Source organism: Vulpes lagopus, chromosome 2 (assembly GCF_018345385.1).
Source record: "Vulpes lagopus strain Blue_001 chromosome 2, ASM1834538v1, whole genome shotgun sequence".
In the NCBI taxonomy this organism is placed as follows: Eukaryota; Metazoa; Chordata; class Mammalia; order Carnivora; family Canidae; genus Vulpes; species Vulpes lagopus.
Genome location: NC_054825.1, coordinates 39,788,877 through 39,802,533, shown reverse-complemented (window position 1 = coordinate 39,802,533; position 13,657 = coordinate 39,788,877). Strand labels below are relative to the sequence as shown.

The following is a 13,657-nucleotide window of genomic DNA, read 5'->3' as shown; positions in this document are numbered from 1 at the left end:
TTTTGGCTTTCCTGCTTTATGCCAGACAAACACTGGGTTGTAGGAATTAAAGGTGAAGTCCATAAATCCTGTCCTTAGGGAATAACTGGGAGGAAAAGCCCTTAAATGATAAATTTCATCCCATGTGAAAAGAACTCTCAGGAAGTAGAAGAGAGCATAGAGGGGCAAGCTAGTTCCTCTGCTTGGGAAATCCAGGAAGACTTCCCAGAAGAAGTGGTACTTGATATGAGACTTGAAGGTTGAAGAGGTGCTTGTCAGGTGGACATAGAAGAGAAGAATGGCCCCAGAAGGGAACAGTATGTGCAAAGGCAAAGAATCTTGAAAGCATAAGAGACATTGGAGGAAAAGCAAGTAGTTCAGTGTGTGCAGCTTGCAAAGGACAGAGGAGCAGAGGAGTTTATGATATGGGATATTTCTGTCACAAGGTTTACTCTGGTGACCAGGTAGAAGAAAGAAAAGTTGGAGCAGGGACGGTCTGTCAACACTCAGTGACACTAATTAGGAACCTATGTAATATTTTGGTAGAGCTAAGGACTGACATAGAGCAGGGGCAAGAGATTGAAGAGGAAGACACCAACTTCTGTTTAAACACAGTGGACATTAAAAATTTAAAAAAAAAAAAAGGGGGATCTCTGGGTGGCGCAGTGGTTTGTTGCCTGCCTTTGGCCCAAGGCGCAATCCTGGAGACCCGGGATCGAATCCCACGTCAGGCTCCCGGTGCATGGAGCCTGCTTCTCCCTCTGCCTATGTCTCTGCCTCAATCTCTCTGTGTGACTATCATAAATAAATAAAAATTTAAAAAAAAAACACAGTGGACACAAGGGTTTACTGTCACTCCCTCTGAAACGCTCAAAAATATCAGCGAAGAGGTTTTCTTAAGCCATGAATACACTAGGCAAAGAGAATGGGAAAAGAGGGAACAGCAAAGTTTTAGAGTTGGAAAGTAGAAGAGATGGCAAGTGACTTAGCAAACCAGAGGAAGCTGAAACCCAAGCAAATAGTAAGGGAGACCCAGGAGCCCAATGAATCGTACTGCAGAACCTCAGAATGGCTCAGTCATTGGAGGTACCCACCAAAAATACAAGTGCATACAGGGATGAAAAGAAGAGGATTGGTTGATGATCTATTTAAGAAGCAGTTAGAACCTCAGCTCCTTTCTACTACCCCATGCAGCCAGGCCACTACCTTCCCCTTTCTCAATGGTAGGCTAGAAGCTCTGGAAAAGTTGAAGACAGAGGACTCTAGATTTGGGAACACCAGCTTGAGCTCAGGGAAAGTTAATCAAACTAAACAGGGTGATTAATCAAAGTCTACATATTCAGCTCCAGGTATACCGGGAAGCACTTTTATTACCACCTCTCCCCAAGCCTGAGGTTAGAGGATTTCTCAGTGGTGAGACTGACCAGCTCAAGAGAACAAAGTCACAGACACTGATAGCTGGGGTGCCCAATGAAACAGCCTGGCTGGCTCACCTCCCAGTAAAGTCTACCAGATGGCAAACACAGGCTTACACGTGTATCTTCTAATTATCCTTCTCATGCTTTATTCTGAGGTATAAACAAATAGCCATAAATCATCAGACATTGGGGAGATCTGCTAATATAAAACATAGAAACCAGTACAAACATTTCTGTGTAATTTTAAAATTTTTGTTTAATTTTTAAAAATAATTTAAGAAAAAAATAAAAATAAAAATAATTTAAGAGAAATTAAAACAAGGAAATTAAAACAAGGCAGGAAGCAGGAGAACATTTTTAAAAACTATAATTGGGATCCTCTGAAGGAACTTGTTGCATTCATTAATAAGGACATGAAAATAAAATCTTTCTGGAGGAAATAAAAATAACTGGGGAGAAATACAGTAGAAAAAAATGCAATGGGGGCATTGGGAGATAAAGATGAAATAATCTTCCCAAAATATCAACAAAACAAAGAAATGAAATACAGGACAGGAAAAAAGGCTCAGTACCAGAGGATCAAAACCCCAGTAATAAATGTCCAGGAAGAAAAAATGGGCGTAGAGAGGAACAACAAAATAATTCAGGAAAATTTCTCAGAATTGGCAAGACATGAGCTTGAGTCTCATTGAGAGTCTCAAGACATCGAGGAACTCTGCCATGTACCTTGCATAATAGATTAAAATATTCATACCAAGGAAATTTCACAACACAAAGGTCAAAGAGAAGATCCTAAAATCTCTCAGAAAAAAATCAAGGTCAAAGATCAGGAATAACAGTGTAACTGACTTGATGGGATGAGCACTGGGTGTTATGCTATATGTTGGCTAATTGAACTCCAATAAAAAATATAATAAATAAATAAATAAATAAATAAATAAATGTGTAACTGGACTTCTCAGCAGCATCACTGGAAGGTGGAAGATAATGGAGTAATGTCTTCAAACTCTGAGGCAAAGTGATTTTTAATGCATATTCTATACCCAGCTAAACTATAATCAGCTTTGAAGACAGAAGAAAGTTTCAGACAGACAAGTTCTCAAAAGTTTTACTTATTAAGCTTTCTTTCTTGTAAAACTATTGGACGATATAGACCTAAAGTAAGAGATAAAATATAAAAGAAATCATGGGCTCCAAAAATCAGAAGGTTCAACACAAGAAAGAGAGAAAGAGGATCAAAGTTAAGGGAGATCCCAAGTTGACATTTGTTCAGCAGACATAGGGACCATAGAGAAGCAAGAAGTGAGAGGTGGGATGAAATTGATAAGCTATCTGATTTATTTGAATGTATTAAGAAAAATTTTACACTTCTGACTGACAGCTTAGGAACCAATTAGTTATAGATACATAGAAAGCTAAGCAAGTGGGGGAAATCATAATTTAATCATTTAAAAATTGTCAATTCCAAGGAAAAACAAAGATGAGTAAGAAAGGAAATCTAATCATAATACACCATGAGACTCCCCTGTGAATACTTGCATAATTATAATCATGTCAACACTGAAGACCAATCAAACAATGAAGAGTTAAATGTAACTCTATTGAGAGAATGGGAGAATGGAAGGATATTTGGGAAGCAAGAGTATAAAAGAGCCAGAGTTTCATCTTCTATAACAAGAAGATATAGATAAAGTTGGAAAATGTAGTGATGGCAGCCTAAGACTGTTACTTAGAACTAAGAAAATTAAATAGCTAAAAATGGTTGCCTCTGTGGAGTAGGAATCAGACCTGGCAAATTGACAGAATTCTTTAGCTTCTTTGGGGCTTTAAACTATATAAATATATAATTTTGGTAATAATTTAAATGCTTATGAAAGATTTAGAAAAATACCTTGTAAAGCCCTAGGGTTCGGCTGTATTAACTATTTTAAGTTGATGAGAACAGCTAAATAAAAGAGATGGGGGTGGAAAGGGCAGGGCTATAAAAATGCTTTGTGCTGAGTCTGGTGCCTGGTTGGCTGTGTGGAGTAAGGGACAGGGGAAAGAAGTAAGGAAAGCTTTAGCTCTCTGACAGCTATATTTGGTTGTGGTAGTGGGAAAAGGACATCCCAGTGAAGAAGCAAGTGTGGTTCAGAGACTCCATCACAGATTCTCACAGCACCTTATGCTTTTCCTTCATGACACCCTCCACCCCCAGCACCCAGAAGCATTGGGCACATAGTGTGATGCTCAAGTAAGATTCCCTGAATGAATGAAGGACTGAACGATGAATCATTTTACTCATTACTACTCATGGCCTTAATCCAAACAATCTGTTAAATCAACCCCAGTTGCTACAGTGAGCTCCAGGTGGTGAAGGCGGGGAGATGGCTGCTACACAGAGCAGCTGCTTCTATAGATCTACACAAATCAGCAATTAAGCAGAGGTCACCAGAGAAATTAGAAGTCCACTCACTTCGTAGACAGATTCCGAGTTTGTCCCCCCTGTCCTAACAGGGCACGTCTAAAAGTGAGCTGTGGTTGTATAACATGGCTTTTCAGCCTATAATTAAGTGCATCTGAAGAGACTGAGGCCTCTGAATCATCTTTATGCATTCATTCTCCACTGAAAAAGAACAGCTGTCAAATCCCAAAACGTGCCTTGTAAACTTGAACGTTCATCGTGATGGAGGTTTCCTCCTAAGTGGGGCTTTAACAGCTTAAGTGGCCACCTTACATAACTGTGAACCTCCCAAGATTTACAATTACCCTGATGTGGAACAGAGATTACGACTGTAGACCAGAGGTAGTCAAATCTCCATCAGCTCCCAAAACTGCCCCAAATAAACATGTAACCCAAGCAAAACCAATTTGTGTGTACACATGCAGACTCAAGTGGGAAAGAAATGAAATGAGTACCATGGCCCCACTGCCCAACTTCCAGCCACACCACCACCTCTGAGCTCCACCCACATATTCATTCTGGAGTCTCCACTGCTATTATCTTATCCTTTGATAAGTGTTCAAGTAGCTTGTGATAAAAAGAAAAAAATCTTTATTCATTCAATAAGCTTTCCCCTTGCAAACATCAGCAGAGCCTCTGCTGAAATGTCTAGTTCCTGTCTCAGAATGATTACTTTGATTGTAAATCCAGTTTAGTTGAACTGATTTTGAGCCCATGAAATAGGAACCAAGATTTGGGAACAGACCTTAATGTTCTCTATCCCTCATTCCTTGGACTCCTGCTGGAGGATTAAGTGCTGGTTGTGGTAAGAGTGCCCAGGGACAGCCTGAGCAGCCCTCTCCTTGCTTCACCAGGGCCCACACTCATCTTCTTCCCCAGACTTCTCCTCTACCTAACAAGTAAGTAGGGGTGCCCACCCCACCCCTTCCACGTGAGTGGTCATACGCAGTGTATGGTCAGCAATGACCATGCGGGGGTTGAGAGGCAGGGGATACTGAAACTCATAGACCTTTAACTCAGGCACGCTCATTTTAGAACCCAGCCTGCTCTGGATTTGCCTTGTGCACATAGGAAAGGTCTGAGTAGTAGAGTGGTCAGTCCTGGGCGGCCACTCACACACATTATCTGCAGCAAGCACTGGGTAAGTGCAAGCTGTGGCCCTAGCAGTAGCTATTAGCATTAGACTAAGAGACTAGAGAAGGGGCGGGGGCAAGGGAAGAGGGCACAGGAGCCTCTGTCTCATTTCCTGTCCTTTGTCCCCAACTACCCAGGCCATAACAGGGATGGCCATCGACAACCACTTGCTGGCGCTGCGGGAGCTGGCCCGGGACACATGCAAGGAGTTGCCTGAGATGTTCACAGATGAAACATACATGATGAGCAACCGGTTCATCCTCTCAACCAGCCAGGTACAGCCCTACTGCAGCTGTGACCCAAGGGGCCACTTAGTGCAACCAGTGGCCTTTCTAAAAGACCATTTAGCATAAGTCAGTGACTACAGCCCACTGGCTGGAGGCAGGCAAGTCCCAGCTCTGCTTCTCACAAGCTGCGTGACCTTTGGTAAAATGACCTAAGTGACCTAAATGCTCAGAGTTCTGGTTTCCCAACCATTTCAATGGGTGTAATCATGGATGCCACCTTAATAGAGGTGGACTGGATGGGAACGGGTGTCCTAACTATCGTACTATCTTTCTGTTACTTGAGGGGTGGTGTTCCACCATGATGGCCACAGGCTCAGAAGCCCAACAGGTCTAGAGTGAAGTCGTGGCTCAACTAAAGTGACAATTTGAGTAGAAAGCCTTGCCCAGTACTTGGCATGGACAGGACCCTACAAACAGGTCATGGTCATTATTGTGAAGGGTTGCACTACCAACGGCAGGTCTCCTAAACGATGCTACAGGCCCATCCTGTGGGAGGACCATTGTGACAAAGACAGAATAAAATCCACCAGAGAAGGGCAGGCAGTTTAGGAAAGAACCCTTGAACATCAGCTCCCTAAAGCTTCATCTGCTAAAGGATGAACCTGGGCAATGAGAAGGATTGATAAAGTTGTGTTTGAGGATAAAAGCCCACTCAGTGATTTGATTTTGACATCACAGCAGTGAGCTCACAGAAGCGAATAAACGAGAACAGGACACACAATATAAATTCTTCAGGAAACCATCCATGGGCAAAAAGTGCTTTGGAACGGTTTTACAGCCTTCAGCTATCGCACGGCAAATTTATCTGACAAAGAGGTGACTCTATTAGCAAGACTAATGGTTTGTTCTGCCCCATTAAAATGGCCAGTGTCAGTTCTGAAGGCCCAACTACACAGTGCCCTGGTGTAAAAACAAGCTCCACCCTGCAACACCCAAGAATGTGTTCTATTTTTCCCCCTAAGACTCGTTAATAAGATTAGCTGGTATGGTAGTTTGGTGTTTCTTTGTTTTCTTTCTCCCACCTGGAAATGAACATATTTATGGCTTGAATGCCATCCGAGACATATTTCCCTGATTTGTGATCCTGATTACAAAATTTCAGCTCTCTGAATCAAAATGTATTAGGTGCATAACTAAAACTCCAGTTGATGGCAATCCCTGAAATGCCCACGCTGGGTAATTGTGCATGGCGAGGCTGTGGGGAGAAAATCAGACCAGCCAGGCAATACTGACAGTAATTAAGGATGTGGGGAAAATCGACAGAGAAGACAGGCCAGATTTCCTTCTGTTCATAAATTACTCCCTCTGGGAAGCCATCCAACCGTTGGGTGCCACCAGGGTGCCATTGAGTAAATTACCTTGATTGCCTCGATGCCTCCAACAGCCCCCAGGTGAAGGAGAGACTCAGCCTGAGACCCAGCACAGGTCACTCTGGGAGATTCTAACCCCACATGTAGAGCAGATTTCCCACCAGGGAATGGCTTATGGACCCTCTTCTTATGATATTGTGCAGTTAGTTGGGTTTGTTATTATGACTCTGGCTATGACCATCCATGCTGAAGTAATTGGTTCATTTGGTTCAGTCAAATGCCCAGGTGGAAAATAGAGATGTAAATATCCCATTGAGGCCTCAGGGTCATTGAAAATGCCCTGTATTCTAGCAAGTTCACAGGTTACGTTTCAGAACCAGCAGCTTCTGACCTGTCCTCTCCTCCAGGTGCCCACAACCATGGAGATGTTTTGCTGCTATGGTCCTGTGGTACCCAACGGGTACGGTGCCTGTTACAACCCCCAGCCAGAGAGCATCCTTTTCTGCATCTCCAGTTTTCATGGCTGCAAAGACACCTCTTCTACCAAGTTTGCAAAAGCAGTGGAAGAAAGCCTCATTGAAATGAGGGACCTCTGCAGTCTGCCAGAGTCTACAGTGGGCAAGCCACTGGCAACAAAAGAAAAAGCTGTGAGGCCCATCCAGGGGCACCAACCTTGACTCCTGCCATGATGTTTCATTTCCCCAAATCCAATATTCTTCAGCTGCTAGACCCTACCAAACCCCTGCTCCCAACCCTCTCCCTAGCTTTTGGTAGCTCCCCTGTCCTCAGGGCCCAACACAGAGACCACACTGAGGCATCACGCAAAGCAGGAGTCTTGGGAAGAAAGTGTCCCTCATTAGACATTGAGACTATCCTTATTTGTCACACTGTCCTTTGGCCTGTGTACTGGGAAATAGACCAGCCTGGCTCTGAGGCAACCTTGGTGAGATGGGGAAGTCTACACCACCTTCCCTCCATAGCCTCAGAAGCTTAATGGTGGTGTTTTCTTCTCTAGCAAGACCTAGAGGGTCCAGGTGATGTTTTGCCCAAAAAAAGAATGAGTCACCCTATTACATTCAATGTACCTACATGAATCATGAAGAAAGAGGCTAACTCAGGTCATTACCTCTTTTCTCTTGTGGAGGAGTAGGGAGTATTGTTTTCAGATTCAAAGCAGTGCAATCATGGCATTCAGGGTGGCCTGCACTGAGCCATATAGTGCTGTAAACACCTCATCCCCTATACACACACACACACACACACACACAGAGTTAATTTAAAATATAGTGACCCAGGCCCCAGAATGCATTTCTCCTTTCGTCTCCCAGGGGCAGCCTTCCATTGAGTTCGGAAAGTCTTGTCCTGCTATTCTGATAGGGGAGAAAGACTCATCCGCCATTACACTGGAGTAGTGCTGCTCTGCTTCCCTGGGGCCACCAGCGAGTCCTGGATGAGTAAACAGCACAGTGCCTGCCAAGCAGCAGAGACAGAGGAAGGAGCAGTCTGCTTCCCCAAGAATCCTGCACTCACATTTTTCCTGGTTGCTTCACTACTCCCCTTCACAGGAATCATACCCTTACAGGTGATCTGATTTCTAGAGGAGAAGAGAGAGGGTTGCTTTGGGGATTTTCTGTTGTTTATTTGTTTTGTCTTATTCATTCTTAAGGGAGGCTTAAAAAAAAAAAACACTGTGACATTAACTTCAGAAAACGATCTCAGTGGCCCAAGCATCCACCTGCAGACAGCTGGGCTCCTTTATGTGGAGGATGTTATCTAGGGATTCTAACCAAATTTCACATGGAGGAACACAGAGCAGGGCTCTCCCTGGCCTGGCAGTGGGTGGGTCGGTGGGGTGCAGTTATGGAGCAGTTTGAAGAGACCACTGGAGGGGAGCAGGGCCAGTAGGAGGGAATGACTATGTCCAGAGTAAGCTTTGAGAGGCAGATCATGCACAGAGCCAAAGTTAAGTTTGTCCTGAGAGGCTGTGATCATCCAGGACATATGAGAGGCACTCCCCAGTGCAAAATATTTTTATGGAAAATCTAAAAAGTCAAGGAAGTCAGAAAGCAACCAGAAAATCAAAACTGCAAATAGTTGTGGAGGCAAGTCTGTCTCTGTCCAGAGGAGGTACAGAGCTTGGCTCTCACCACACTGAGTTCTGCTGTGCAACCTACAGGGGGTTCCTGAAAAAGCCCCCTTGCCCCATTCTCACTGTGCTCTGCAGCACTCTAAGCACTGCACTCTGGCCCAGGGACCCTGCACATGTCCCTTTGGGCCACTGAGCAAGCTTTCTGCACTTTGACCTGTATTGAAGGCAGGGCTGAGATGGGGGCAGCTGGCATTATGACCTTTGCTCAACTCTTCGAAAACACAAACAACCCCAAGCAGTCAATTTTTTGAGCCCTGGTTTTAGATTGAGGATCCCTATTGGATGAAGGGAGGCACTGGAAGACTTTGGCACTGTCTGTAGGTCCATAGTTCTTCCACAGATATCCACCTTCCTGCTCTCCGTGGGAAGTTGCAGCCCAAGAATCCTAGGAATATCTGGGGAACTACTGTCCACCTGCTGTAAGTCGACCCAAAGCCACTTGTCTGTTCTCACCAAATGGCCACAGTACAGATCTGAGTTCTCTTCTGGTTCCCTCCATGGATTTGACGGCAGGCAGAGAGATCTCTGATTTGGGGGTCAGGCAACCCCATGGATCTTAACCAAGAGACTTAAATGCCCAGAGACTCAATTCCCTCTGTCATCAGATGGAGACAAGAATGTTCCAAACTTTCAAGGCTGTGAGGATTGTAGAGCACATGTGTAAGGGGCTTTGCGCAAGCAAGCGGGCATTCATGTTCACTGTCAGGAAGATGTTACCCCAGTGGGCACTGTTTGGATGAATTTGTTTCAGACTTTTTACACTGATTTGAAAGAACCAAACACATCTATCATTCTCTGAGCATAGGGAAAGGAAACTGACTCTGTATATTCAGATATCAACCATACACTGTGAGGGCTTCAAGAAGTGTAGGATTGTGGACACTTGACAGGAGGGAACACCTCCTCTTTCTGAGGAAGAATCTGGAAGCTGGTCTTCCCCCTCCAAGAACAGGTGGATGCACTGAGTCTTTATGCAAAGGCAATGCTAAGCCATGGCCATGGGCATCCCTCTGGGGGATCCTGGTAATAGATACTGTTCCAAGTGTCCCCAAAGAGATGGAAATGATATCTGAAGAGAGTCACACTGGGGCAGTGATGCATAATAAAAATGCTTGTGGCCACCTTACAATACTGCTAAGTTGCCAAAATATACAAAGTTGACATTTTAGTTCTATTTTTATAAAATTATTCTAGATTTATGGCAATATATACATGTGTATTTATAGCCTTTCAATTTTAAGTTATAGTTTTTTGTGCTTTAAAGAAATATATGTATGACTAAAGAACCGTAAATTGAAAGCACTATATTCAAAATATTTCAAGACTGTAAATCTGTATTCAATAAAAAGTAATGCCAAGAAAGATGGTGTTAGCCATTGTTTCTACCCAGAAATGCTATAGATTTTGTTGTGAATTCTGTGAACTGGGTCAACGATTCCTTTGGCATTGTCTGAGGTCTGTCAGCAGCAGTGGTGGATGTGTGAAAGATACAGGGGCCAGGAGAGAAAGGGAGGAAGGAGTGTAATCTCCTCTAGTGTGTGGCATGGGGAAAGAGTGAGGGGCAGAGAGGTTCACAGGCTGTTTGTGATCAGGTTGGCAGAAACCTGGGTGTAGAGATGGGTGTCTCCACTTAAGCCTGCACAAACATGCACAGACAGAATGGAGTGGAGGAAATAGCACCAGGCTCAGAGGTAGGATGCCTGAAGTATAAATCCAGTTCTATCTCTAACTTTGGGGATGTCACTTCACCTCTCTAGCCATATTTCTTCATCTGTAAAATGGGGATGTTGACATCAGCACTACCCGCTTCCAGGGTTGTGATGAGATGACATAGATTGTCCTTGTTTGAAAACTTAGAAAATGATGTAAAAGTCTCTTACTGAAGACTCAGGTACATGGTACACAAGTTCCTTCACTCTGCACAGCCCAGAGATATATTCCAAGCTGCAAGATACATTCCTCTGCAGCCACAAAGATCCACAGAACCAGAACTGAGATTCCTCCAAAAAGAAGCCCAAATGCTTTCCAATCAGAGCCTAAAGGAACCTTAAAGTTGTATGAATTTCTGTAATTGGAATGCAGAAAAGGCAGTATCCAAAAAGATAATGGCTAAGAACATTCCAAGAGGAATGGTGGGATTAGGAAGGAACAGGATCCAAGTAATGTGGGTTTGCTCTTATTCATCATGTATATACATGTGGCCCTAGAATAACAAGATGAAGACAATATAGGATTCCAAACAGGCAAACCAGCCCCCAACATACAAAATAATGCAACACCCTCCTTGTCGTCTCGGAGGTCCTGTGGGGTGGAATTTGGCATATTTAGCTAAAAATGCAGAGAAGAGTCCCTCTCAGGTTCACAAAAACAACCAAAAGTTCCCCAATTAATCCTAAGCAGTTCTCATTGGTAGTGGGAGGGGGGGGTGTAGAACCAGTGCCTTGAGTTCCCTTTATAAATTCAGCTGATCCTCCTCCTTTTATATTTCTTTTATATTTCTCTGAGTTTTCCTTCCAAAGAGGCCTTCTGAGTCTGCAGGATGAACAATATGCTATCCCTGGGAAAAGCTGGCCTCACATCACATAAGAGAGCCTTACTAAAAGCTGTTCTCCCTGTTTCCTAAAGACCAGCCCTCTCCTTGTTCTATTTCTACTGTTTCTCCCATCTCCTTGTGGGATTTCACTTCCTATTTCTGTCCCTCATCTGTCATTGGACCCCAGGGTTCTGTCCTCGACCTCTATTTCTTATATTAAGGAGCAGCAAAATGGGAGACTGAAATGATCAGAAGGGTTTCCTCCACCTATAGAAACATATGCACAGGGGCACCTGGGTAGCTCAATGGCTGAGCTTCTGCCTTTGGCTTGGTCATAATCCCGAGTTCCTGGGATTGAGTCCCGCATGGGGCTTCCCACAGGGAGCCTGCTTCTCCCTCTGCCTGTGTCTCTGCCTCTTTCTCTGTGTCTCTCACAAAAAAATGAATAAAATCTAAAACAAAACAAAACAAAACACATAAGCACAAAGAGAAAATTCTTTAAATATATAACCAAGGTCAAAGAAAGAAAATAAATCCTCACATTACAGAGAAAAGAATGTCCAAAATCAAGCAGCAAACAGGAGCTAAAGGTATGTCAGACCAGACACAAACTCAGTGGCTGACCGCAGGGTTTACTACCCCTGCAAGTTGAGAGAACATGACCTCAGTCTACGCATGGTGGGAGATGCAGCTCAACTCTCTGCACAAAACCAGACCCTCGTAGAGGTGTCCCAATCCTAAAAAGAGACTGGAAATACTCTTCCCATCAGCCCAGGGAAGTTTGGAAGAATAAATTTATAAATCTGTGCCATATGTAGATGTGGAATCTGGGTTTATACAACTTATTTGTAAAGCAAGAATTCTAAGCCAATGGTTTAAAAAAAAATCAGTAAGATTCGAAGGGCCTCAGCAGAATCAAACAGAAAACCACCACTTTCCACAACCCTAGAAACACTAAACACCCAGAGAGGGAAAACACTCTAAGGAAGATGAACCCATGGTCAAAAAATACAAGTAGCACAAGAAATGACTCACAGGTGTGTATTAAGTAAAGCAGCAGATAAGACAAATAGGAGAATCAATATCACAAAGGCTGGAGAGAATAGATGACTCATAGAGAAGCTGTAAAATTGATCATTATAACAAAATAAAAATACAGGGAAGATACATGTACAGGGAAGATACATGTAAAAGTTCAGGAAGAAGAGATAATAGAGAATAGGGGGAGAGCATTATTCGGTGAGAAAATCATTAGGGATATTCCAGAATCAAAGAACTACATTATTCTAAAATTCTTGGGTCAAAAAGAAATAATGCTGGAAATTTGGAAATTTAGATACACTTCAATCAGAATGATAATAAAGTTACCTGATATCAAAACCTCTGGGATAGAGCAAAACTGATGCTTTGAGGAAAAATTTTACCTTAAAATACATCAGAAAAGAAGATAGACTAAAAATTGATGAGGTAAGTATGACTTATGAAGCAAGTGAAAGAGTCCTATGGTAAACTCAAAAAAAAGTAGAAAGAACAGTAAACTCGAAGAAAGTAATAAGACAAATATCAATGAAAGGGAAAATAAAACATAAGAGAGAAGCTAAACAAAAGAAACGTGGGTTCTTTGACAATGCACACGGTGGAGGTTGGGGAACTGAGCCAGAGTCATGGCCTGTACAGTGGTAGCAGTTGGATTGACTGTTGCTACTGCAGGATTTGCAGAGCATTATGTTTTGCAAGCCATAAAACAAACAGAGCCTCAAGTAAAACAAGTTTTTCAAAATCTATCAAAATCTGCCTTCAGTGATGGCTATAATAGAGATGCATTTGAACCCAAAATGACAAAACAAGAAGCAGCATTGATACTAGACATAAGCCTTACTGCCAATAAAGGAAAAATAGAAGATGTTCATTGATGAATTATGCTTTTAAGTCACCCAGAAAAGGGAGGATCTCCTTATATAGCAGCCAAAATCACTGAAGCTAAAGATTTACCCAAAGGTCAAGCTAAAAAATGAAGTAAATGTGTGATGAATTTTAAGTTCTTGTTAGTTTATGTGTACAAGTGTCAGGTTTTTATAATAAAATGCCCCAAAGCTACAAATTTTAAAAATGATTTAGCACAGGCTAAAACAAAGCTTTGGTATGAGTTTCTTCTTTGAATTTGAGTATTTTTAAATCAGCTTATAGAATATTTAGAGATTTAACCCTCAGAAATAATGGATAAATACATATTATTTGAATAAAAATATTGTTCATTATTCACTTAGCAAATAATTTGTTACCTATTTCAAGGCAAAATGTGACAGTCCCTGGCTTTCAAGGAGCCCCCAATCTAAGGGGATATTGATAAACTCATAACTAAAATGTAATGTGATAAATATATTTTTTTAAAGTTGGTTCTTTG

The 13,657-nt window shown here is 42.6% G+C and overlaps 1 protein-coding gene and 1 pseudogene across 1 annotated transcript in view; both read left to right on the top strand.

Moving 5' to 3' along the window:
• The window catches only part of CHAT (choline O-acetyltransferase), a 49,413-nt gene extending 42,165 nt beyond the window's left edge, over nt 1-7,248 (top strand). Inside the window, exons 14-15 of the mRNA XM_041745284.1 lie at nt 5,112-5,249; nt 6,979-7,248. Of these exons, the coding sequence (XP_041601218.1) occupies nt 5,112-5,249; nt 6,979-7,248 (408 nt within the window). The remainder of the gene's footprint in view (nt 1-5,111; nt 5,250-6,978) is intronic.
• A 5,669-nt stretch (nt 7,249-12,917) lies between these two features.
• On the top strand, nt 12,918-13,268 carry LOC121482248 (annotated as a pseudogene).
• Nucleotides 13,269-13,657: the final 389 nt, after the last annotated feature.